We start from the raw sequence: 27,534 nt of genomic DNA, 5'->3' as shown, positions 1-27,534 counted from the left end.
CGCTAGCTAAGAATAGGGCAAAACCTTCCAGTTCAGTTTCCAGCTCCATCACTATTTACAATACAACAACTAGTCAACATAATTACAGATCATTCAGAAGGAGGAATGTAAATGTAATGTAAGGAGGAGCGGTTTTGGCACCAGGCACATCATTTAAAATATATCATACACAAGTGGCTAAAACCCACATGAAACTACCTCTGAACTCATTCCAAACTTGCACTTCCCCAAAACACATCTTCAGTTGACCGACAACCTGTATTCAAATCTCCAATTTGCAAAACAAGTTGTGTCATTTGTTATCATGCCACTCATTAAAGTGTAGGAAAAGAGGGTTGGGGAATGGTAAAGAATCCAGAACTGTGTCAGACCTTACTGACGGATCTACAGTGCATCTGTCAGATAGACGATCGGCTAGTTCTTCCTGAGGGCTAGGGCGTAAACAGGAACTGGGTATTTATTTACATCCAAGATCTGACAAGGGATCCTTCGCTCGACTATTTACACACAGCACACTTCCTTCCATGTGACTATTACAAATATACATTCTCTGGTTGGATTCTTCTCCATGACCACAGCAGCTATGTGTGAAACCTACTCACCCCTCAGATAGCTAGAGCCATTCAAATACATCAGATCAAATAGATATAAATGGAATATAGTTGTACCTCCATACTCAACTGGGGAAGGAATGTCTTTTACTGGGCACTTTTTTAGAAAGGTTTGGTATTTAGAACCTGCCAAAGACGACCACCATTTTGAATATCGTCAAAGAAACCAAGTCAGTCGTCTGCACAGGAGATGCAGTTAAGTGGACCACTGACCAGCTTACAGTAGATTCTTGGGAATTACTTTGGAATACTCTAGTTACTGGCACCGTCGGTCAGAACAACCGTTACGTATCCTACGATCATCGCTCAGCAGACGTTCTCTTACAGACTTGACCTGATAGACCCTCACCTTCCATCTACAAAAGCCACCACGTCACATACAGCACTTTAAAGAGGTTTAAGGAGACCCCCGGAGTAGTGTCTACCATCCAAGCGAAGGTTTCACACTTCGTTGATGGTCCTCTCAGAGGGCCGGTAGTCTCTGGCGTTGGTGGAGGACACGTAGAAGGACTGGCTCTTGCGCTTGAGGCGTGCCCGCTTGGTGGCCACGGTCAGGCTGCGCTTGCTGGAGGAGATGATCTCCGAGATGAACTTCTTGCAGTCCACGCACACCTCCATGGTGCACCAGTCCTCCGTCAGCTCCTTGGGGAGTTCTGCCAGGTCCCGTGAACCGCTGTCGCTGCTGTTGGCTTTGGACAGCCTGAGGGGGGGGGGGGGGGGGGATCAGATAGAAATGTTCAATGTTATGTCCTTATATACATCCATTCTTGAAACACTGTAGACCGAAGGTGGTGAGGACTTGAGAGACAACATACTTGCGCCTCAGGCTGTGCCGCTGGTGTCCGGATACGGAGGAAGGAGTATCCGGCTGAGCCGAAGCCGCAGCGGTGCCGGCCTCCTCCTTGGCGGGGGTGCCCGGGCCGAGGGAGTAGATGGGCAGGATGGCGTAGGGTTTGGAGGGCAGCCGCATCTGGAACGACAGCGGAGGATGTGATTGGATGAATCTGGGGACTGGTTCTGGGGTGTGGGGATGGCTTTGCAGGCTTGGAAGCGGTCGTTTATGAGTTGAGTTAAAGGGAAGAGTCAGGAAAGAAAGGAGGAATTCCTCTTACCTTTTTACAGCACTGAGAGCAAACCGGCCTAAAGGGAAAACGTCATCATCTCAGAATCAAATCCTTAATTCTAATACAGATTAACGCAACACTGAATTTAACATAATCTCGACTGTGATGGGCTTTTACCTTTTGCAGAATTGGCAGGTGTACGACCAGGTAAAGAGGGAAAACCTCTTGGTGCGACAGGAGAAGCAAAGCTGAGGAGAGGGAAGGATCATCATCATCATGTTAGGAACCACATCATCCTTTCTTTGTGGGAACAGATTGTCAAACCAAGTCGACGGCAGTTGTCTTGATTTGAATCTCAAGAAAGATCTGCTAAACTAAATGTAAATTGTGGGATCAGGGATGGATTTGGGATTTAGTCAGTGAATGTGTGTGTGTGTGGGGGGGGGGCGACTAAATTCCCGACAACTCTGCAGAGCCCAACCCTCGTCTTCACACTATTCTTATAAATCTCAATGTTTTTAAATTCCCAGGTCACATAACTGAATCAGTTTTCAATTATTTTATTATGATAAATTCTGTGTTCTTCTGACTATAACTGTGTTTTTATGTTGCTGCCTGTCTTGGCAAGGTCTCCCTTGAAAAATAGATTTATCTCAAATGGGAATCCTGGTAAAATAATAAATACAAATGGTGTTGAAGCCTCCAGAGATCCGGGTGTAGCTACGGAGAGGTAGGCGGTTGCGTTCTCACCTTTCCTTTCTTCAGGGCGTTGTAGACATCTTTGTACTGCTGAAACTTCTCCAGCTCTGCCTTCACCAGCACCTGTCTGATGTGCATCACTTCCTCCACGGTGAGGGTCAGGCACTCGACAGGATAGCAGAACTCCTCCTGTGAAACACACACACACACGTTTAATAAACCCGCCCTGACGCATGCGCCCGTGCGCGAGCCCAACTTCCCGCTCCCACCGTTGAGATGATTGGAAAAGACAGTTGCCATGGATATGGTTGACCAATGCAGCGTGCGTAGAGTGCATCCCACACATGAGCACCACATCCCCATTACAGCACACATTCCCATTACAGCACACATTCCCATTACAGCACACATTCCCATTACAGCACACATTCCCATTACAGCACACATTCCCATTACAGCACACATCCCCATTACAGCACACATTCCCATTACAGCACACATTCCGAAACAGGAGTACGTAACAGATGATGTGCTCAGTGAGGACAATGACTGGAGTGTTGGATCATGGGAGCGAATGACTCTGAACCAAGCACGAGTCAAGAGTCATTTTATTCCCAGGAACACAGGAAGATAAGGACACGTAATGTTGAAACTATTCAGATTCAGAACGATTCACCCATTGAATATTTGGGTTCTCATCATAGAGAGGAACAAGGTTTGATTATGGATTGACCATTCTCTCATGTTGTCTTTTTTTACATTGTAAAATCCTCTCCTATCTACGGAGGGGAGACTAGGCCTGGTTGGTTGGAGATTATTAGTGCTGAAACCTGACTCCCCCAAAGCAGTGTTAGTATAGGTTCAGAGCTGCTGATGTTTGATGAAGGTGCTGGTGTCGCGGGATGATGATGTCATATCTAGGACCTACCCCGTGAGCCTTGCCATCGGTCGCCACCTGATGTTTGGAGGGAACAGAATGACGCCGTGTTCATTTGAGCACAACCAAAGAAGAAGAAAAAAGAAAATAGGCTTTTTTCAGCCTCATTTGATATTCCCAGGCACAGAAACCGTTACATGAAGTACTCTGACTGTACCAAGCAAACACGCACACAAAACACAACATACCGTACAACACAACACACACTACAACAGCCTGGTGTGGTTTTTGACGTCATGCCAGCTTATTTAAATCTCAATCCTCCTCCTGACGCTTCGACAGCTATCAATGATACAGCTCCCGATCACATTCAAACTAACCGCTGTCGTTTCCAATAAAACCCATCAGACAAGGTTGGAAACGGAGACATGCACAGAACACGTCCACCTAAAGACAAGCAGGTGGACAGTGTGACCAAGTTACCTTGGCACTCGCCTCCGCTGGCATCTGCAGCAGTACGTGGCAGCAAAGAGAGAGAGTCGTTTTAGATCTATATTCTCAGTTGTCAGGCTGGGCTGTGCCTTAGTCTGGAGGGAAGGGGGGGGGGGGGACAAAGAAGTCCCAGTTCTTCTGCACATCGCCATGCTCAGGCGGCCTTGAACATCATTAAGAGATGCGGCGCTCGCCGAAATTTCACGAGAGGGAAAAACGTGCCTCATTGAGAGAGTACTGTGCGAGAGGCATCAACCTCAGTTACTCAGAAAAGCTTTTCAGCGGGAAATTAAAGAAGGAGCTGCAGGACTCATTCCTGGTCCCCTATCACGTGTAGTTGCTGACTAAATTAAAGACAGTAGCCAGACAGGGTGGGGTTAATGATCTTATTAGTTAAGACTCTATTCTATGAAGAAGCCTGCTCTACTGGATTCACAGGAAGTCAATAATAAGTCAAGAGGCAGATGAATGATAAGCTAGTATCCCCCCTCGGCTGTTTCAACTGCAGGTCATGAGGTTCCAATTACGGCTCTCCATTTCTCCTTTTCTCTCACTCTTCACGTGTGCACTCACATGACCAGTGCCAGGTTTATTCAGTCACCCGCTGGCCTCAAGACTGAGGAGTTTGGGAGAGAGGTGGTGGTGGGAGCTTGCTGTTAGTTATTGTCATCCTCTGAGAATGTCATGTCAATGTCCTCACTTCGATTTTTACGTTTTTTTCTTCATTTATAACTTGATTAAATGATGCTGGGGGATTATTAATATACAAATGATATATAACTCTGAATTAAATGACCAAACTTAAGAATTGGTTGTAAATAATTTTAGATTCCTCTAGACACCTTTTTTACCATCTTTGTGATGTGTAAAACCAGCTAACTATACCCGACAAGTGTTCAAATTCATAAGACAAGTTCCCCCCCCCAGTGTTGAGGAGGGGAGGTGGGTTGTGGTTGAGGGGAGTGTCGTCATGGGAACGCACCAGTGATTTGGAGCTTTGCCTGGACGAGGCGACGATGGGCCGCATGCTGGTGGGGGCCTCCTCCTCGATGGAGTGCCGGCGGGGGGGGGACGGACGCTTGTCTGTCTGGGGTGTGAAGGACCTGGACACGGGCAGGAACCTGGGGGGGGCTGGGGGGGAGGAAGAGAGGGAGATGGCGTGGAGGAGGAGGAGAGGAGGTGGAGGAGGAGAGGGGGTGGAGGAGGAGAGGGGGGAGTGGGGAGAGCATGACATATTAGACTGAGGCTTTGTCAAGGTCCAGAAAACCCAGGACGGAGAGTGAAACAGAACGGGACTGATCTTACCCTTCTTTCCGATGAGGGAGTCTGGGGACACGCTAGGGCTGCTCGCTGATTGGTTGCTGGACGACTCCTGTGATTGGACAGCAGATCAGACACATCACAACCAGTCACCGAGGGGCTCAGATACACCGTCAGAACCAAGAAGCTGCAAAACTCGGCTCCAAGGGTTACAAACGTTTTATCAGACTAGAACAGGCCGCGACCAGACCCGGATGGGCACTTTGGCGATCTCTTTCGCCTCCTCCGAAAGACCTGTCGGAGGGACTAAGGGCTGGACCCGTGGACGTACACCAGCCAGTAAGGCTTGAAAGAGGGTGAAGAGAGAGGAGGAGGCGGGGGGGAGAGGAGAGTGCTGGTCTTACGTCAGAGTCTGAGCTGTCCAGCTCGGCCAGGGTCGGAGCCTTCAGCAGCCTCTTCCTCTGAGACATGGGCAGGCCGCTGCTTCCTGGTGTGTGAGTTGGCGTCGCTCCATTGGCCAGAGCCAGCGTGCTGACCGCCAACTTCCTGGGGGCGTCGTGGGCGTCCATGTCTGTGATTGGAGGAGAGAGGCCACAGTCAGACCGCTGTCGCTTCCATATACTACTTTATATTTGGGGGCATTTTCTCTGGCCTGGACATGCCATGTCTTCTTGTAGTCTGAGCTTCCTTTGTGTTTCATTTGTGTACCGGGAATCAAACCGGCAACCTTCCGATTAACAATCCGATTCCCTAACCGCTCAGACATCGCACCCCCACATACTAGATGAAGACGCTCGAGCAACAACCACTCGATGCTGACTGAACGAGGGCGAAGTACTTTGTAAAAATCGATCAAAGCCACTTCAGAAGTCCCATAAATTAAAAGGCATGTCCTGGACGATGCCAACTCGAGAGAGTTGAGATGGGCAACATTAATTATTGCTTCGGCCGTGCTTCAAAGTGGCCGAGTTGCTGATTAAATATTGATGTGCCTTAACTAAAGAGATGAAGGAGAGACAGGAAGATTTAAACAGGAGTCAAAGGAGCCCTTCATAGAGTGTTAACCCAACACACACACACACACGCGCCTCATAAACGAGGTTGCAATACTTCACCTGAGCTGCGGAACAAGTCCTGAGGGGTGCTGATGCTTTTCCCAGCGCCTACGGAGGAAAACACAACCCTCAGTTAGCACACGGACGTCACATGACCAGACGGACGTCACATGACCACACGGACGTCACATGACCAGACGGACGTCACATGACCAGACGGACGTCACATGACCAGACGGACGTCACATGACCAGACGGACGTCACATGACCAGACCGCCTCCCCCCACCCGCCTGCTGCGACGAGCCAGGTGCCCCTGAGCCAGGTGAAGTCAAGCAGAAGCGCCTTCATGTGAGCCACACGGCAGGGGGGAGACGGGGGGAGGGAGGGGGGGGTTAGCACGATGTAAGGCTGTGCAAGCACACACATACACGTCTGCACAGGTAGGGGTGTGTGGGGGGCTGTGAAGTGACATAGCTGCTGTATATCTGAACTGAACAGTGTTTAACACAGGGCAACCAAACTAGCACAAACAGACAGTAATTTAGTAATTTTACCTGAGGAGTCAAAACTGATAGACATGGTTAGAGGCCGAATGACTGAACAGTGTCAGTGTTAAGAGGGGGAATGAAGCAGAAGGAAATAAATGAATAAATGAGAATCTAAAAAGAACAATAAAGACCAGAAAGTATAGTGATTTCTTAACACCCCCCCTTTCACCATTTAAACAAACTAAGCTGTGGTGACGTCACACTAATCAGGATCTGAGTTTGAGTGTTCAGACGTATAGAACTTGTTGAGGTATTTCACAAATTACGCAACAGTGAAGTACCGGACAATACAAACACTGTAAACATTTACTAGGAGTACAAGCAACTCCATGATTACAACAAACAAAAGGAATGTTGTGAGGTATTGTATAGTACACCGCTAAATCATTAGCATTGATCCTCTCAGGGCCTTACAAATATGAAGGTATTACACTGAAGAAAAGAACACAAGCTTAGCAAAGCTCTGTGCGCTCTGTATCACTCAACTCCTTCATCCCCTTTAACAAGGTTGTTTAGGAAAGAGCTATGTCAGGGTTAGGGTTCCTACCCTATGCAAGTCATGTTTATGTTTGATGGCAGGGTTCACGTTAGGAGATTCGGTCTAGAGATTATGAGGGGAGGGAGTTCACTGTGGGTCCATTATTAGGCTCTGTGTCATGCAGGGGGCAGAGTACAAGCAGACCGGTTTAGGTTAGGGGCGTTTGATAGGGCTGTCCTGGCTTGACACCAGCTTTCTAAAAGTAGGGTTATCACATGCACACCCTGTAAGGCTGGGCAACTGCCAATGTTTGTTATGTAACAGAATTTTGTTTTTGGCGCAGATAGATAAATCTAATCAATTTGTGTCCTGTCAAGAACCTGTAATGTGTGTGTGCAGCGCGCATGTGTATATATATGTGTGTGTGTGTGCGTGTGGCACTCACCCAATCGGCTGCGTGCGTGTGTGTGTGGCGCTCACCCAATCGGCTGCGGCGGATCATGTCAGGTGACACGGGCCTCAGCTTCCTCTCTGCCTTGATGCCCTCCAACAGGCGCTCGTGGAGGCTCCGGGGCCGCGGGGGGTGGGGCTTCAGTTTACGGGACGCCACCTGTCGCCATAGAGACGCCGAGGGTTCAGGGGTAGGACGACAGCGCCAGCAGAACGCTAACTAAGTCTTAACCAACGCTGGTCAACTACTGGATTACTACTGGTGGTGATTCTAGTGTCACTTGTGGTATAAATCAAATGTTACATTTGGCTGACATTAATACAATTATTAACAGATGCTTTGGCTTTCCTATCAATAAAAAATGGAATCCATTTTTCTCAGTATTCAGATCCACTTCACCAGCTAGCTAAATCTAGGATCAAGAAAATCCATGACATGGTCATTTGAAAGGAACTGAGGTGTATTTGTTTCGCCTTATGCGATGGGTGTGTTGGTTTTATGACACTGGGCAGGACCAACATCAATGCGGGTATGTGTAATGTACTTACGGGTTTGAGGGGTGGCCTGGAGCGGATAAAGTCCAGGATGACCTCGTGGGCGCTTTTCTTTAACCTGGGAGGGAGGTCTCCGTTCACCTGATAGACCAGAGGTTGCAGGGTTAGGGGTTAATGTTCAAAAGGTGCTTTAGGAGGTGCTTGAGGCAGGGTGCCAAAACGTGCAAAGAAAATATGTACTTTTATTACATGTTGAGATGACCCCAAAGGACATGGTTAAATAACTTTAGGGATGCCTTTGACAGGACTCTGTAATGTGACTATCGTTATCGACTGTATCGCTTATCTTGTAATTATGTGAAGCTCTGAAGCACACTGCTGCCCTGTTCAAACCAGGAGCCTAAGATACGACTGTGGAGAGGGAACAAAGGTCAGGCTGTTGTCTGATACGACTCTTTTCAGATCTGCCCAGGTGCTTGATGTGGCATTTCTCTGAGTAAGAGAGAGAGAGAGCGAGAGAGCCCTTTGAAAGCCTGCAAATGGCTTCTCGAATTTCATCCTACTGGTGGGAACACTGCTGAGACGACAACAAGCAGTCATCTTCTTTACTATAAAAGACTGTTACTACTACTATAGCAATATGTGATAAAAAGGTGCCAGTATTCTACGCTGTCAATTATTTCCGCAAACAAGATTACAAGTCAAATATGACTACTAGTCGAACACGAACAGCGCTGTGAAACAAAAGGAACACAACTCAAAGAAAGTCCAACCCAAACTGGTCAATGTCAAAACAGTGTAACTGATATACAGCAGCTTTAAGGTGTTGAAATAAGGAAAATGAAATGGGAAAAAAACTCAGTCTCCTATGGTGTAAACGCGCAGGCGAGACGACTCACCAAGACCTTGCGCAGCTTGTAGCGCTGGGAGCGGATGTCGTCCATGAGCATCTCGTAGGGCGTGAACTGGTACTCGATGGCCAGGGGGTTGTACTGCCGCTCCTGCACCTTCTTCAGTTTGACGCCGTGCCGCAAGTCTCGCATCACCTGCACCCAGAACCGGGCCTGGGGGGGAAGGGTCATTTGTTTAGATTAGTTTGTTCAAATGTGGGTGGGACATCTTTTTTATTTTATCATGCAATATTTTCATGTATAATGAAAGACACACCCCTAAGGGCAGTAGTCATGTGTTTTGCTGCATTTAGTTGATTGCTTTGCTGTCTGTTCGATCGTTATGTTGGCCGACGTTAGAGTCAATTTCGCAGCATGACATTCTTCTCTTACCCAATCTGCGTTCTGCAGCTCGTTCAGGTCTTTGACAGGCTCGCCATGGGTCTCGCCCTCCATCTTACGCAGGTTCTAATCAGACAGACAGACAGAGAGTAAGTGAAATGAAGGAAAGACGTTGAGAACCATCTAGTTTAAAGAGGACTGTTACAGTGTATATAATCATCTCCATTGTGGCTCTGGACCAAACCACAACAAAGCCCAGGTTGATTTAGACATCGAACTTCCTGTCTGGCACGCACTTCCTGTCTGGCACGCACTTCCTGTCTGGCACGATAGTCAGTTGATGGCTACTTCTTGTGTGGAACTATCAGGTCAAATATCTAACCTGTTCGATCCCCATCAGACTGGCACCATCGACCTGCCTCCCCTGTGAGCTAGAATCAATGGGCCACTAACTATGCCTTTTAAATATCTGGTACTCTGCCAAAGGCCTCTCTCTGCAGACAGCCATAGACTACGATTCCCTAAAGCTGACAAGTCAATTTGAGCCTAGAACATTTACGCTGTTTTCCCCTTGTAGTTTTGGGGAGTTTTAGTTTAATAAACTAGAGCTTGATGGCAGGATGTTTGTGACATCTCTTTGGTGACTTGTCATGAAAGGCTGGCACACCCGCCTTTTGGTACAAGGTCTCGACCTGGCTTCCTGACCTTAGGGATTATCCCACTCCTACAGTATGTCTGAAACCGCCCAATGTTGGGGGCATGGCGGAATTGCTTCCAGCACACTCTATACCCACAGATCAAAGCAAGTACAGCTGTCAAGTCTGGTCTGGCCCTGGGTAACCAAGCAGGATGTACTCCAGAACTGATTAGTCACAAAATAGTTTCACAGGAAATCACCACCCAACAGAGAAGGATCAAAAGGAACAACCTGAAAACTTTTCCTCGCCTTTTCCTCTCGTCTCCCTCCTTCTCTCCTTCCATCCTCTTTTTCTACCCCTCCCTCCCGTTCTCTTTTTCAACACTACCAAAGCACTCCACTCTCGCCCACTCCCAACATCTCTAAAGGAGTAACTGCTTGTTAACACGCAAACATCTAATCTCGTCATTTTTTAGTCATGTAGCAGACGCTCTTATTCATAGCTATCAGCATTCACAAAGACTAACAAATAGCCCAGGTGACTATCATTTGCGCGAGCACACACACATGCCTGGGTACATTATTGGCAGGGCGTTACTGAGAACCATGCCAGTTCCATGACATATGATTTTATCCCTGATTATAGAGTGGACTACGCTGTACCTCAGAGCGCTAAGCAACCCCTATCGCCCCCCCTTACGGTCCTGTCGTAATCCCCTTACGCAAACAAACTAATAAGACTGGGCTTGGCTGGCTTTGGAGCCATACATTATGTAAGCAGAAAGGGCTAAACCCACCCCTGCATTCCTGTATTCAACTGTGTACATGTGTGCTTAACTTTAAAAAATGGACGCTAACTTTTTATACCGAATTTGTATTTAATAGCTTTGTATCCATGAACCAATGTAACAGTTTCCAAAACAGCCCTTAGGCAACATCATAATACCAACACATAGACACACCCAGGTTGAAAATTCATTATGGAGAAATGTGAACAGTCTACAAGAAAGTACTGTAGGGGTGAAACTAAGGATGCACTCAGGTATGAAACGTTTTCCAGACAGTGCACACGGCAGGAGCTACAACCTAGCAGGAAGTCATGACAACCAGGGAGAAGTCATGACAACCAGGGAGAAGCTATTGGCCCCAGAGGCCAGTGTTGGTGGTAGACTGGGTTCATCTCAGACAGGGCAGAGACTGGTCACAGACACAGCGTGAGACTGGGATTATCAAAGCATCGCTAAGCAGTCTCGGGGAAGAGGGAGAGAGTGATTGCTAGCTGACTGGGATGTCTGAGAGTTCAGACAGGGAGCACAAGTGTCCAGACACGAACACACTTAACACAGACATACGCTTGCGGCCCAAGAAATCTATAGCTGTATTGATGAATGATTTTATGCTTAACTGATTCAAGAATGTGATGATTGATGACTGATTTACTGTCGGGGAGTACATTAAATCAGTGTTTACAAAATGCTAGGCAGTCCTGATGCAAATTGTTTTTAATCAATGTAGTGGGCAACTATCTATTGACAATACCAAATACGTTTAGCACACCAAAACAAATCTAAATTTAGCAGATGGGGTGGAGATGCTCCCTGGTCAGGACTCTCTCTGGAAGAAGTCCCAGGTTGGAACAGGGACTAGTGGGGAAGTCCACATGTCTTAATGACCCAGTCCAACCAGTACGTGTTCTTCAGGCATCATGCTACCCTTACAGGCTTCAAGATAAGCATCAAGTATGTCTTATCTTGCTGTGCAAGTTCCCCCATTCATAACTATGATGCATAAATTAGATTTATACTGTTTGTTTTCATTGATAGAAGCTAGATATATCCAGAACTGCAATGCAGTCGAATGCCTTAGTTATGACTCATGACAACCTCCCACGGAGAGTAGAGGGTTGAAACACGAGCAAACAAGATTGATGACGACTATGATTTGTGAAATAGTTCAACCACTCCTGCGATTGGCAATCGAGAACCTGCCGAATTTCCACGGTCGTTTCCACACCAACAGTGAATCAAGTTTCAGTGGTTTACCTCAGGATCTTCTGTAGAGGCCAGTAAACAGGGGAGAGGGGGCAGGGTTGCCAATACTAACTTACCAACTGAATCGTAAATGCCCATACAAACAAAGCTTGTCTTTGTTCTAGAACAGGTGTTTGTGAGAAGCAGATACCGTCTCTATAGTAGAATCACCTGATTCAAATGAATGGTCATAAGCAGGCTTCTGCAGAGCTGGATAACGACCCATTCATTTGAATCAGGTGCGTTGGAGCAGGGAAACATCTAAAACAGGGTTCCCCAAACCTGGTCCTCGAGGGGCCACTGTCCTGCATGTTTTAGATGTTTCCCTGCTCCAGCACACCTGATTCAAATGAATGGTCATTATCCAGCTTCCACAGAGCTTGATAACCACCCATTCATTTGAAACAGGTGTGCTGGAGCAGGGAAACATCTAAAACATGCAGGACAGGTGTTCCCTGAGGACCAGGGTTTGGAACCACTGGACTGGAGGTGACGTCTCACCTCCTTGGCACTTCGGATCTTCTCCAGGAAGGTCCTCAGCTCTCTGGTTTCGGTATAGAGAGCACGGCACACCGCCTGGTAGTGGCTGGGTGCATCAGTTGGACTGGGCAGGTGAGACGAACACAGCTGGAGGGGAGGAGTTAGCACATTAAACTACAGTCAAAACAGAAGTTGCGAGCAAAATATCATATTATAAAAAGGTTTATGTTTAGAATGTATGTTATCAAAATAAAAGAGTTATTTTTATATTGTCTTGCATTGAAACTACAACAAACAATGTGTACAGTCACGAGAGGGTGGTTTTGTGTTGAAAGATGCCAACAGCATTAGTATCCATCTGCAGCTTTTACCACTTGATGTTCCACGTGTCCTTATCGACACAGAGAACACGGTATGACAGATAAACACACACAGAGATTCCTGCAAGTCATGCCACTAACACGCTCCATTTGGTGCCCTGACCTCTGTGGTATTCTAGAGTGAAGAAGAGACATTTATAGTTTAGAATGGAACAATAGAAGGAACCAGACTATTGACATTTTTCCCTTCCTTCGTTGGCCTCAGGCACCAGGCCCTGGTCAGGAATGCTGGCCTGATGCTGACACAGCAGAGATGCCGTCTTCCCAGTGAGTCTGAGGCTCAGGGGAAAGATACAGGTGCACTGACACCAGCACACTGACAGGACGGCTGAATGTCAAATGTGAAACCCCGATAAACAAGTTAACAAGTCCTTCAGGGACTGTGTTACATTTTCTGTGTTTGAAAGTAAGTCTGGTTTTTGAGTAAATTGATGTTTGGGGGAATTACAGGAACCTGACACTGCCAGTGGGAATGTTTCTCACGCTTGGGTGGTTTTTCTAGTTTCCTTCTACACTAAAGGTTTTCTCAAAAAACAAAAAGGGAGTAACTCATAGCTGTGGGCTTGGCCTTGCTTCAAATCTTTTTTTTTTTTACTGTAATCTGGCGATGTAACACAGCCAAAAGCAAGAGATTGTAAAACTGAAAGGAGCGAGCGTACAGATCATTTCTGTTTTCAAAAAATGGAAATCTTTTCTGTGCTTTCTCAAAAACGGGTTTAGAAGATACATATCTTTATTCCGCACTTACCGTTTATCCAAGTCTTACACTTGCAAATCTGTATGACCCAAATGTATCTTCATCTAATGACACATTCACATGCTTACATGTTATTTATCCTTTTATTTTTTCACTAAGTGAAAGAAGCAGAAAAAAAATATATATATAGAAATCTTCATTAATGCCTATTGTTATTTATTTAATGGAATGACAAAATTAGGAGTGGGGTGTCAAAATGTATGGTACAGTTATCTAATAGTACCAATAACTGCCATACTGTAACCCACTAATACGCCAATTGTTGGAGCACTTACAGCTGGCTATGAGCACACCTTCTATTCACAGTGAGCCAGGGTCAGACACTGGGGGCATTATATAGCAAGAGGTCTGAGAGTGCATAACCGTTGCCGGACCTATAAGCCGTTTTCCCCCCCCAAATGCACACAAGGGTGTTTACATAGCTGTGATTACCAGCGGCCCCCTTGCAGAGATGCTGAGGGATTTGTGTGTAGAGGTCTCTGGAGGCCGAACAGACAAGACTGTGTGAGAAACCGTGACGGTGACTGGGAGGGTCTCAGGGAACAGACTCTGAACACCATGGGAGTCGGAGATGCCAAAAAGAAAGAATTCCCATTTGCACCTCCTGTCTAGTAAACACTTCAAAACACCTTGAGGTGTCTGAAAACACCTCAAATCCAATTTGAAGTAGTTTCATTAGCAGAATGTTAACAAAACAAATCTACTCATCCTCTCACCTCAAACATCCTTCATTAAAAAAAAACTCTGGTCTTAGTACTGCTAGTTTATGTACCCTTAGTATAGATAGTCCACATATTTTAATTTTAGGTTCCTATATGTTTATTGTATGCACCTTCCTGCCAAAGTGAATTCCTTGTCTGTGCAAACTTTCATCGCGAATAAATCCCTTTCTGATTCTGATTCTGGTCTTGCTCGCTAACGCTCCAAAGCACTCACCGTGATGATGTCCCGCAAGCCTTTGACGTTGCAGGTGACGCTGGGGTTCTCCTCGCCCTCGTCCTCCTCCTCGGTGGCCTCGTAGCCCTCGTCGGGGCAGATGTCACCCTCCGACTCCGTCATGTTGGTCATGGTGTCGATGAGCTGTTCCAGCGGAGGGCTGAGCTCGCGTTCCTCGTTCTCCTTCAGCCCGTAGTCCAGCGCCTTGTAGATCATGATGCCCAAGGACTCAATCACCTGCGGGGGGGATGGGAGAGAGCATTGTTGGAAAACGCTGTCAAAATGTGGGGAAACACTGGCGAAATGTGGCTTAACGCTTGCAAAATGTGGGGAAACGTTGGCTAACTTTTGGAAAAATCTTGACAAAATCTTGGTGAAATGCTGGACGACGGTGTGGTATAACCATGGGGAGAATTGTTCTGGGGTGATTTTAGAGACTATACAATGATGGTATAAGGATGATGGGAGATAATGTCAAGGTAATGAAGCGACAATGTGAGGATAACGTAGCATCGGGATAATGTGGGAGTGATGACAGGGATAACATACGGTCAAAGTGGAGACAGCATTGGGCTAACGTTTGCATAGCAGAGTACTGACATCACAAAATAACAAATTCTACCTGAAATGTATTAAAGTCACGAGGACCATCATCGGACAGGACGGAACAGGAACCAAACTGCTATGAGTCTACAATTATTTCTGAAAATACCATTTCCTCCATCATCTCCTGACCAGACATGAAACTATTTTATGTAACAACTTTAACACAGTTTGCGACCGGATATTAACAGTCACCCATAAATCTCTTGACTAATCTTAACTTCGTATGAACCACCAACACAACTTCACACAAAGGCTCCACTGAGGTGACCTGGCCGAACGGGCAGCATTCTGTCCCGCCGCACAATCGAATCATCTTTTAAGTGACCCGTTTGTTTACAGGGGTGATCTCAACGTTGGACGTTATCTCATCAATCAGGTGACATTGAGTGTCCCCAAGACAACACAAAAACAATCCTGGACACGTAACTGAGAACCTGGTGTGACCTGGTCCTAAACTCTGACCGTGAACGTCTATTTATGCGAACCAGGGGTGGAACGGAGAGAGACCACAGTGAAGGTCAGGATTGAAACGCCCGTTCAGGGTCGACAACCCAAGCTCCCACAACGCATTTCACCAATACTGGCAATTTTCCATTTACAGTTAGAAATATAAACAAATCTGATAAAAACTAAGTCAACACATGCACTAAAAGTGAGACAGTAATTTGAGATATCTTTGACAGTTTTCATGCTTTATCGGACAGTTAAGGCAGGAGTCGAACCCAGGGCCGTGGCAGTAAGGATGCATGCTACGCACATCCAGTGAGCTACCGGGGAACCCAGAGAGTTGACTATATGAAAGCGAAATGGTGAGCAGAGCATGGCTGAATAAGGGCACACCTTTGGCGGGCCTACATTTAGAGTCCATCTTAATAGAGCACTTTGACAGGTAAGGTTTGGCTCATGCTTAGTACTGTAACTAAAAGTCCCATCCCATACTAAAATGCTAAAGGCTATACTGAAAGGACACAGCAGGCTAGGTAGGTCAGTCAGTAATGTGTGTGTGTGTCCTCTCTCTAAAGGAATGGTGAGTCATAATTTCTTTCCATGTGAGGACATGAAGTGAATTTGTTGTGAAAGGGAGTCGCCCAACAAGTTCTGAGGGTGAGGCTGTGGGTGAGGAGGGCGTGGCCTCAGTGTGTACTGACCTGTCCCTATTCATCAAATAACATTCACTAAATCCCTTTAAGAATATAATTGCTTTTTCCAAAACTCAGTACTTAGTAAGGACAAAAAAAGAACACCTGGATACAGTCAAGGGATTTACTTCACGTTTTGAAAGGCCTTTGTAGATCATTGTTTTCCCGAAGTTCTGATGTTATAATACATGACATCTGTGTGCCAGCCCATAATTAATGTTCATGTTATTTATTTAGCAGACGCCTTTATCCAAAGCGACAAACAAATAGTGCATACAGCAGAAGGTCTATACCCTGCCTCATGGCCCCTTGATGGCTAACACAAATACCCTCCAACGGTCTTTATCATTATGTAACTTCATAATCCTGTTGTGAGTCCTAGAGGGGTGGGGCAGGACTGACGGGCCAGGGGGACACGCTGGTCAGCGGCAGGACGAACCACGACAGACATTTCGTCCCCATGCCAGTCTCTAAACGGATCCAGAGTGCTCAGAGGTCACGGCCAACATGTCCAGTATGCAAACATGACTTAGTAGGGTTGGGGTTGGGCCTAGTATGATACAAACTCCAGAGAAACTGAGTAGAATCTACTCAGTTTATACTACTTGTTTATTTTTATGATACTATTTCTTATTCTAGAAATCAGTTTCACCCTTGATGAGAGCCCACTGAGCAACTGAACACAACAGGCACACACGCACATTGAAGAGACACACTGGCATGACCGTTCAGCACGTTCAGCCTAGCAGCCAATTGAACTTTCAAAAGACCGTTTAGCCAATCAGAGGCCAGTCAACCAGTAGCCCCGCCCCGCCCATGGTCCAGAGATCCGATAGGTGACTGACTGACAGGTGGTACAGTGTACATTCAAGAGTGGCACCAGCAAGCCAACTGCCAGACCTGCATTACATAGTGGCCACAGTGTTTGGATTAAAAAAAAAAAAAAAAAAAAAAAAAAAAAAAAAGATTGCTCATGTGCTCTTCGGAAGGGTAGAAAACAACTTGGAATGTTCTGTTCCAGAACGTCTACTGGCAATCTAGTTGACACAATCAACAAATGGCATGCGACAGGAGAAAATGCTAAAAACGCTTCAGGAGTTTAAAATAAGCACAGGTGATGTCCACAGCTGTGCTTAATCTAGTGTTTGATATGCGAAAGTCATTTTTACAGTGGAGATTAAAAGCATCCAAAAAAACAAAAAAACTACTACAATTAAACAAATAACAATGTAATAAAAGTTGTTAGTATTCTCTATTCTAATAATTAACCATCACTAATTGCACAATGTATTATACAGCCTATCTGATCCCTGTTAATTTATTGTCAAACATACCGTCAAAGACACTGAGGTAAAATTGGTTTGATTATAGGAAGGTGTGGGTGAAGGAAGAACAGCTTTTGCAGGCACACAAGCAGAGACACAGGAGGGAAATCCAGGACTCACATCCCAGTCCTGCCAAGTCAGAAGTCTTCAAATGAGATTGAGACTCAAAAGGGGGGCGGCGGGTAGAGGACTATTAGAACAGATCGACGCCCATGGAAACAAAAACAAGACCAAAATAACAAATGTAATTTGTCACAGAGTAGGCTAATGCTCCATTTCGTGCTAAAGTGAACACAGTCATCACGAGTGTACAACCGACAAGCCCATACTTAAGGTAGAACTCACGCTGCAGTAAGAAAATCTGCCGTTTACCGAATTCCAGACATTTTGCACTGTACAGTACGTGATGTAACTGAAGCCTGCAGGAGCCTACGGCTTAATCAACCAGATGTTCAAACAACCCAGGGCACTTTCAACCTGATTAACCTCACCCCGACATTACAGAAAGCCAAACTATTTATGTGACGTCCCAAAGGTTTGTTTTGTTCTGAGGGAACAAAATCTCATCGCGATATGAAACAATATCTAAAGCCAGGCAATGAGGTGAAGGAGCTGTGAGATTAAATCTGTTTCGTTAAAATCGCAAACCAAGAGTAGATTCATCGATACAAATCGCTCTAGAATTATGGTCTATAGAATTACAGGACGATAGAACACGTTTGCAATTCAGCATTCCAGAATGCTTCATCTTCCTGAAAGGGAGTCTTGTGTCCTGTCAGACTGATCCTGTTTCTATTCTCACTGGGGTACAGTTTCTCTCACACCACACAAGACAATGACTGTTGGTGAAAATGCATCTGTGAGCTGGGTTCTTTACATGACATCATTGCTGGAGACGCGGTCACACTTCCTATTGTGGTCTCAGATGGCAGCTGAGAAAGGAAATTAATTAAATAAATACAAAGATATGCCTGAAAACCGTTTTTCTAACCTTTTAGAAACCTTTTTGCAAAAATATTTGAGAAGGGGAACTCTGCAGTAGTGCCCTTGGAATGTTGAGGTACACTTTGTATGTGCTCTACCAAAGTACCACAACTACACGCACAGCTAATGAAATCACTCCTCATCAACCTCGCACAGTGGGCGTTTCCCTGAGTGGAGGGTGAATTCCAAATGAAAAGCACCGTTTCTGTTCGAGGGGAGACTCCCAGAGCAGCTGTGGTGGCCACTGCCCTTAATTGTGTGCTCCTACTGATGTGCAGCCCGCCTGCGAGGCCAGCAAGACCCCAGGCCTGTTGGTTACACTAACACAGACGAGGAGAAGAATGAGACATTTGTTTCAGGTTTCCACCATCACTCGCTCTCCCTCCAGCTGTGTCTCTCTCTCTCTGAAACACTCTCTCTTCAACAAGCTCACATATTCATTTATGTGTAAATGTAGTTATTTAGAAGACGCTCTTATCCAGAGCGACTTACAGTAAGTACAGGGACATTCCCCCCTGAAACAAGTAGGGTGAAGTGCCTTGCCCAAGGACACAAATTAATTTGGCACGGCCGGGAATCGAAACAGCAACCTTCTGATTAATAGCCCGATTCCCTAACCGCTCAGCCCCTCAGGATTCCCCTGAGACAGACACACGCATAAACACAAACACACACACACAGCTGTAGGGGATTGTCAGTCACGGTGGCCTTGTCCTCCAGCCAAACGACCAGTCAGAATCAATAAAGGCACCCACACCATTATCCACATTAATGAAAGTGAAATCAGTGGAAAACCTCAAATGAATAGGCATCTAGGTCGTTATCGATGCAACATATGACCACATACGGAAATGGACTAACAGAATTATGAGGTTCAGTAGAGATAATCAAAGAGTTTTGATCTGGAATCCCATCCATCAATTGGGGGTGGCTAGCGTGGGTTTGGTGCTAATGATGACCTCAGGATACTATAGGCTACATCTGTTCAATAATGTGGGTCTCACGGCACCCCTCTGTGCCTTTTAAACAATGCATTTTGGGGACAAGGTCAGCCAAGGTCCCCGTCTGCCATTGGATGGCCAATGGCAAAACTGAGAGATGATTACAAAAAAAAACTGACCAAACCAGAAACACAGCCTCCTTGAGTACTCGTAACTAGTCGAGGGGAGCCAATCTCAGGCGCACACACACACATTGCAGAGAAGTTACATAAGCAGGCTAAATCTAGACCAAGTTTTCCGCAGTAACGGCTGCTCCATCTTCCCTGCAGCATCCCAACACCAGTCAGTCAGACAGACAGTCAGTCAGCCAACGCCCTGGACGGAACATTTCTGAGGCAACCTTAGTTGCCCCTTCATCCTCACATCACCCTTTGGCCCGCCCCTTCCCCCAGTCTCGCTGATACGAAACTGCTGAGATTGCTCTGGCATCTTCTACTGTGCGTCTGGGTTTTCAACCCGAGTTGCCACCCACAGACGCTCGTGTGCACACACACACCTCATCAAATATTTAATCCAAGAAGCCAGGTTTTACGTTTTTATTTTCAAGTGAAACAATGCTATTATGATTGTAGGACAAGTCAGGAGAATGTGTATCCAAATATATGCATGTCATACCCCAGTACCATTACTGTGACTGGGTGAAGAGTTTTGTGAACGTTAAACTGTTGTTTTGTGAACGTTAAACTGTTGTTTTACATTGAAACATGTAGCTGATACTTTACTCCAACGTGCAAATAGTGCATTTACTGGCCAAGGTGCAGTCGATAATCAAGGACAAGAAGTAAACAGTATTTCAGGGGTTACTGTCATGGGAACGGTTTGTCGGTATGCTATTATCATGCAGAAAAATGCAATATTCCACAAGTATACCAAAAGGCCAGATGTAGCCACCTTTCTGTAAGGGAATCCCCCTAATAGGATACCTGATCATTGTGTAATCTCACCATAATCCCAAACGAGGGTGCCGAACTGGGTTAAACCAGTTTGTATGGTATAGAGAAGGCTGTGACGGTTCAAAGGATTGGTCAGTGTGACAAATCATTCAGCGATCCAAACCTTAAAGGGACTGCATACAAAAACCTATAAATTCTGTACTTTAGTTGGATTCACAAAAAAGATCATAAAGATAATAAAATGTACTGCAGTGTTGAGATGCATTGACCTAGCAACAAGACATTAAATTGATACTTGACCGACTTATACACATGTGGTTCTTCATATTTTGAGACAATGACATTTACTGGACTAGTTAAACCAGAAAACAGGGTGTCATTGAGCACTCCAGTCCGTGCGGTCTCCAGCGGTCACTAAGTTAGGACCCTGAGAGGGGGAAATGGGTCATGATGCAAGCCAGCGATTAGAGATGATGAAGACCAAGCTGGCTGACAACTGGCTGGACGGGGATCTAGATGGACTGACCGAACCAACAAACTCTGGGAGTACAGAAACAGACTGTGTGTGTGTGTGGCACGGTGTAATTAGTGTGTGTAACCTACTGTATCCAATACGATACAACATAATATAAACATAATATGTCGTAAATGAGATCAGCAGCATTAAATCATGGAGCAGAAGCTATTGCAGACACGAGACGTCAGCCAACATTGGTTGGGTCATGAGACCAGGCCTGTCATGAACGCTCAGCTACGATCAGCTGAACTTGAACTTTCAAGACCGAGATCGCCAAGTCTAGGGCAGAGACAATCACATGATCTGAGAAACGCACCAAAAGAGGTGTTTTGGATGGTAAAAACAAAAAGAAAAAACACCTAAACAATTAAATTGAGTCTCCACTGCACAGTGAAACAAGCCATCTTGAACTGGCTTAACACTCTGGAATGTTCATGTGATCATGTGATCTGGGAGACAAGCAGAAGGAGAGATGATGAGTGCAAACAAGCTATGAAAAGTAAGCTGTCCAACCGAGCTGTTGACAGTGCATACACACACACACACACACACAAAACACACGCACGCGCACAGACACACAAGTACACACACGCCCTGTATAATTACTGTATGTGCAGACAGAGAGACCGTGAGAGAGTTGTGTCCTTTCTCATGATCGGCCGATCTGAACAAACACTACACACGTGTCTCGCCCCTATTTATTATGATGCTGCAGTTGGCGTTGTTTACCAAGAGCATGACTGCCTACAGGTGTAAGGGGGGTGTGTGTGTGTGTGTGTATTTTGTTCGAATGCATTTTCACCAGTCCTGTGTCAAAAGTAATTAAGACGCTATAAAAAGGTGCTTCACGTGTTTAAGTCAGAAAGAAGTATGTGTGTGTGTGTTGGGTCGAAGTAGCGTCTATGTAGGTCTCCTGTCACTCCCCATCTGTGAAGGCAGAGCTGGTGGCCAAGCCTTCCCCTATTTACACAGACGTCAGCTGCTGTGGCCAGTATGGAGTCGTTCTCAACCATCTGGGAGTGACACATTGGCTTGTTGTCAAGGCTGGAAGGAACCAAGTAAACAGCCTTTCATGAATTCATTCTGAGGAACTCATGTTTGAGTTCATGTTGGATTCATCTTTCGGGTGGTACGTTCAGTAGGCCTACATCGGAAAATTTGAAAGGCTAGGTAGAAACTTGTCCTCGTTCGTGTCTGTTAGTTAAAGACTAGTTGTTAGCTTAGCATTGCATCATAGATGTCATGCTAATGTTTTGATGTCTGAAAGGCGACAAAGATTTTCCAATGTGGTCACTGGGTGGGTACAATTATAGAAGAAACCAAATCATTATTTCCTTCCTGAGACTGAAGACAATCCCTGTCGTCATCTACGACTAAGACTATCTTAGACTACGTCTAAGTGTCACTGGTTTTGGTGACTATAAGTCCATATTAAACCGCAACTGCAAAGTTCAGATGAATCTATGACCACCAGACCTAGGTATGATTGATCAATGCCATGTGACTGAACCATGGTGAAAACTGAGGGTGCGCAGCTACATTGCAGCTAAATCGCCTCCCTGGATAGATACACACCCAAACCAAGTCATTCATGACCTTTTGAAAACACTAAAATGTGATGAGTCAAACCGGTGGAGAATCCTCAGTTGAGAGAAAGACAGTATATTTAACTCACCTCTTCTGATGTGCCGGCAGATCTGTATTTATCTGTGAAGAGAAGGGAGAAATATTAGTTATTCAAAGCCATCTCCATCTTTCCCCTCCCCCCAGACACATCCCACCTCAAGTTTCATTGTGTTGTATTTGTCAAGCTGTAGGTGAGGGGGCTAGGGGCGGGCAACACTCCAGTTTGCTGCATGTGTAGATTCAGATGAATACACTCATTAAAAGGTTAAATGACTGACTACACAGAACACAAACAGTCTCCCCAGTGAGAGTCGAGGGGTGTTCACCACAGACAGTTACACAGCATCAAATATTAAAACCACACAAGGTCACCAGAGAGAGAATATGCCAGGCTGCACAAAGCACAGGATGCCTTTTCTCTGTCAAAACACAGACCAAAATCCCGACTCAAAGTATACAGTCAAAATGTTCAATCCCAGTCCCCATGTTTTTGATTAATTCAATTGCTAAGAGACGTTTTGGGTTTCATTTACCAGTGTGGTAAGACCACTGAGAAAGAGAGACAGATTATAGTCTGGGTGTATATATGAGTTGACAGGGGGGGGATATACTGTGTGTTCAATCCTATTGGAGAATTGCTGCCTACACCCCCCCTCCCCCCTCCCCCCTCCCAGCCAACACGAGACTTGTTTCCATGGGAACCCTTTTCTCATGGTGTGAAACGATGTGCCACAAGGGCTCATGCACCGGTCAAAAACAGAGACCCAAAATAAAACTGACGAACTTACACCACGTCCATATCAATGAATTTATCAATAGCCGACAAGGCCTTCAATCGTTTTGGACAATGCATCTAATCTAGAACAATTTATCAATTTAAATACATGTATCCCATTACATGATTATAGTCAGATCTAGCCTAACCGATGATTCTATCTAACATAAACAATTGTGTACGTAGGGAGGTCAACATGACAGAAGTCGGATCTCAAATCATTTAAATAACATGATGATCCCAATTACTCTCTTTGATACGACATAGAACAGTCATTCTTCTTTTGGCTGTGATTATTGAACATCTTCATTCAATATCGGCCAATAGCCTGAGAGAGAGAGAGAGAGACGAACAGACTGATTGTTACCTCTCATTCACTGTTAAAACAGAAAATTTGAAAAAGATAAACAGCTTTTTCTGCGCATGAGCTGTTGACACCACTGATATACCCGCCTTCATCAGTCAGATTGCATTCCAAGGGAACCATAAAACGCATCTGAAACACATTCTATTTTAATAACGAAACTGTTGGTTCTATACTGACAAATGTTACTTTGAACGTGTGAGTCAATTCTGTATGTAGGGCAAGATGTTGTTCTCTCGCGTCAAGAGGAACGCAGGTTGAGACGCGGCAGTTGTCAGGATCATTCAGCTCCCCTCGACCCAGGAACACAGCCGCACATCAGGGGTCAAGGTACGCAAGACACTGAGGACTTTTGAAGTCAGTCCACAGGGAGAAAACAGGCCTCTCTTCCTCGTCCCTCCAACCTTCCACAAGCTGGAAACAAATCCCTGTACCAAGGCTATGATTCTCCTCCAAGAATTGAAAATACAAGAAAACAAGTTTCCCTCTCAATGAGCAGTTTTGTTGGATGTGTGATTTCCGTGTCTAACTTCCATGAAGAACAACTTTATTTGTTGCCCTGAGCAACACTGTCTGGCTGTAGTTTATGCCTAACTGTGTAAACTCTGTATCAGCCTTTAGTCTTGTCCTGAGGATTTGCAGTTGAAAGGGAGGAAAACAGCCACTGCAATGGAGTTTTAACCATAACCTCAGAAACACCGGCCTGCTTTTTCAACAGTCAGGAGAGGTTAGGACAGCAACCCTGAAGTTATCCTTTCCACCAGATAAAGCCCGGTTGGCATATTTGAAGCTGCCTAGTGCCGCCCCTGACTATTCATTCTTCAGGCTAACACCAACCTCTTTGTCCTGGTTATACAAAACTTTGTAAAGGACACTTTGGAGGAGTCTAATTTTAAATTTCCCTACAAAAGTCTGATGTTTTTAACCAGGTATTATCAGGGGCCTTGGGTAAACCATTTACTCGAATGGTCTTCTAGATTGTTTGAACAATCTCTATTTTAAAGAACATATGTTTAGCAAATGCAACTATACCTAGTGTTTCCCGTCCATATACTAATGAAAACAGCCGAGGAGAGAGCGGTTCCACTTCTCTTTCCGTCTCCATAGTGAACTGCATCACTGGAGCCTGAAACAGCCCCTGACTGCGATTCTGTGGATCAGTTCAATTCTCTCTGGTCGTTTCAGAAAGCACTAAACCCTCAATTCTCCAGGGAGACAGGGAGTCTTGCCCCAACGAGAGTTTGATTCATGACCGGACTAGGTCGTGATGAAACCGAGATCAGTGAGGTGAATGTCATCAGTCAGACTGGTCTAAGAAGAGGACTGCCTTAATGTTGCCGGAAGCCCAATCAAACAGTTAGCACAACTTGCTGAGTGGTATTTACATTAATTATATTCCTGAATTCCTGCACTGATAGTAACCTCCGAAGATACTGTGGCCGTCCGAGTTAACTGTAGGGCTGGGACATGTGCTTAATAGACTTCACGTCTTTCTCATCCGTAGCCCTAATGAGAATCAGGACAGACAAGAACATCCCAAAATATCTAAGCACCCTTTAAGGAGCAGTAGCAAGTTCGGCCTACGACTTTCTCTCCGCTTGCGCTGAGTGACTTGTCATTTCAAATTACGTGTCTTGTTTTGCAAATCCTACCTTCAGCTTTCTGGAAATCTCAAATGGAAAACTGAGTAAACTTATGGCCGATTTAAATCACGTTTTTTTAAATGTAGGCCATTTGTTTTTAGATGTGACAGTCTCATTTTGCTTTGAAGGGAACATGGGACGCCTGGAAGTACCATTCTGATCTGGATCGACTAGTTCAACCAAACCAAGAGACAGACGCTTCTGGAATGAATTGCCGAACAAAGAAAGGCTGTGATGGGTTCAGTAGTATGAGAGGACCGAAAGACCAGAGGTGGATAGAGTGAAATAATGGTGGTGGAGGGGATGGAGGGAGGGGGGGGAAGGCTTTGCTAATAAGTTCTCAATAGAGAGAACAGCAAATCAAAACCAATGCCTCAGGCATTGTTATTGCCTCACCTCTCCCCCACTCAAACATTTATGGAAGGGTAGGCTATATGCGTGTGACTGTCCTCCAAGCTAAAGCAGGCAAACCCTGAAGAACGAAATCCATCTCATTTCAAGTTACTATAAACAGCATTGTGCCAGCATGTCATCTGATTATGTTTTGAATTTATTGACGTTATAATTTTAGAGTTAAGGAAACGTCGTCCTTGGCTACAACTGAAATTTAAATACGTGTTTTTAAAATATGGCAACGATTAATCCAACCAGGGAAAGTGCCCTCAAAGCCCCCTTTTTAATGGTATTCTCCACTTCACAACACATTATCATGGTTGACTGAATGCCACACTTCAAAAATGTGGCCTCTAACGCTCTCTTATCAGCAGACTTCGTTTGAACAATTGTCTTTAAATTGGAAAATAGCGTAATAGAATCCTGCCCACTTCTAATAAAAACAAGGAGCTCTAAATAACGTGTTTGTCACTGGAAATATTTCTAACTTTCTAGAAGCCAAGTCAGTCACTCGTTTCTTAAAATCAAATGCATGGTGGTCTATAATCTATACTACATGATTTCTGCTTAGCCAAGTCTGTAAACAAAATCAACACATGGCTGAAAAGGCGACAACATGGCCACTGTTAAGATGCATAGTTTCGTATGCTTCATAATTATGTTGACGTGATAAATTCAATCAACCATTCTATCCAAGTCGGGTTAATTTGAAATTGTTAACGCATAAATAAGTCAACATAAAAGGACATCAAGCAATTAGTTATTTGTTTACCTGTACTGTCTAGGTAATGCAATTTCACGGTCCCATCTCGCCGAATACGAACATCCCCTGGACCTTCAATTCTTCTCACACAGTCCTCAACTGACGCGCCAGTCGATTTGGAATTCCGATTTTTTTGAGCTAAAGTTTGGCAACACTGGTAACAAACAGCCCATGCTTGTTCTTCATTGATCGGCTGGCTGTATAAGGTAAGAATTTCTTCCAAAGACAGCTCCTCTGCACCATCCCCACAATCCATGTTAACGTCCCTGGCGTTTAAATCGACGCCAATATCTTGGAGAAGCGTTGGTGAGATAAACTTTCAACCGTCTGTACCTGACCTTTTGGTCATTCTCACATCATACCTACGTGAATAAGCACTGTTACCGACAAAAAATATTACAAAAAGAACGATAATATGGTCTCTCTACAAATGAAGAGCCGCTGACAACACTGATGCATCCGTCTTCGTCACCCGTTCCCTATCCACCGATTTAGTGCAACAGCGGTTTATTGCCTACGCCAATTCGTCTCTAACGCCACAACCTTTTCTGCATGGTCTCAAAGTCTGCCCTGTTAACACCATCCCCAAGCTAGTAACACACAATACCAATTATTCAATCAATAGGATCGATTTTGTGCTCCCAAAAGAATATTTTCTGATGTTAAGTTGAGGTAAATAATATAAGCCCTCATTTAAAGTACAAAGACAAGTTTAGGCTCTTTTTTGCTAAGAAATAGCCTAAAACCAGAACTGTTACCCAGAAGGAGAAATCAAATTTGAAAGTTTTAGTAACCTCTAAACAGATTTATAAATTGTGCTGAACATGCTTATTTGCATATCTAAATACTAGCCTTTATTTGGTTGTAGACCTTTTTTCACATGGTATTTTGTCAATAGACAGAACCGGGTGGGTTTAAAACATGACAAGCTATTAAGATGGATTTCCAAATAACAACTCAAATACAAAATATTTCTCATAGGATTTATTTTGATTCAAAAGAACTGTGTGAATGCTGACAAA

General features: G+C 45.0%; 1 protein-coding gene across 1 annotated transcript; it reads right to left on the bottom strand.

Annotated features, from left to right (window-relative positions):
- Nucleotides 1–479: 479 nt before the first annotated feature.
- spire1a (spire-type actin nucleation factor 1a) lies at nucleotides 480–27,022 on the bottom strand. The gene is made up of 18 exons (XM_047018964.1): nucleotides 26,522–27,022; nucleotides 22,624–22,655; nucleotides 14,484–14,720; nucleotides 12,432–12,557; nucleotides 9,315–9,389; nucleotides 8,931–9,095; nucleotides 8,086–8,172; nucleotides 7,567–7,696; nucleotides 6,119–6,166; nucleotides 5,408–5,574; nucleotides 5,049–5,115; nucleotides 4,726–4,874; nucleotides 3,303–3,329; nucleotides 2,426–2,563; nucleotides 1,853–1,923; nucleotides 1,724–1,751; nucleotides 1,427–1,581; nucleotides 480–1,311 (listed from the first exon to the last, which is right to left on the bottom strand). Exons 1-18 carry the CDS (start codon nucleotides 26,766–26,768, stop codon nucleotides 1,053–1,055), a joined length of 2,208 nt encoding a protein of 735 aa, XP_046874920.1. The 5' UTR covers nucleotides 26,769–27,022; the 3' UTR covers nucleotides 480–1,052.
- Between the last annotated feature and the right edge of the window lie 512 nt (nucleotides 27,023–27,534).

This window comes from Hypomesus transpacificus, chromosome 4, assembly GCF_021917145.1.
Source record: "Hypomesus transpacificus isolate Combined female chromosome 4, fHypTra1, whole genome shotgun sequence".
In the NCBI taxonomy this organism is placed as follows: domain Eukaryota; kingdom Metazoa; phylum Chordata; class Actinopteri; order Osmeriformes; family Osmeridae; genus Hypomesus; species Hypomesus transpacificus.
This window is presented reverse-complemented; position numbering and strand designations above follow the sequence as displayed.

Excerpts from the sequence above, each read along its gene's own strand:
- spire1a (XM_047018964.1), bottom strand. The coding sequence starts at position 26,768 with ATGGATTGTGGGGATGGTGCAGAGGAGCTGTCTTTGGAAGAAATTCTT. Across the intron at positions 5,575-6,118 it reads GGACTTGTTCCGCAGCTCAG|ACATGGACGCCCACGACGCC; the intron begins GTGAAGTATTGC and ends CTCCAATCACAG. Across the intron at positions 1,312-1,426 it reads CGGCACAGCCTGAGGCGCAA|GCTGTCCAAAGCCAACAGCA; the intron begins GTATGTTGTCTC and ends CCCCCCCCTCAG.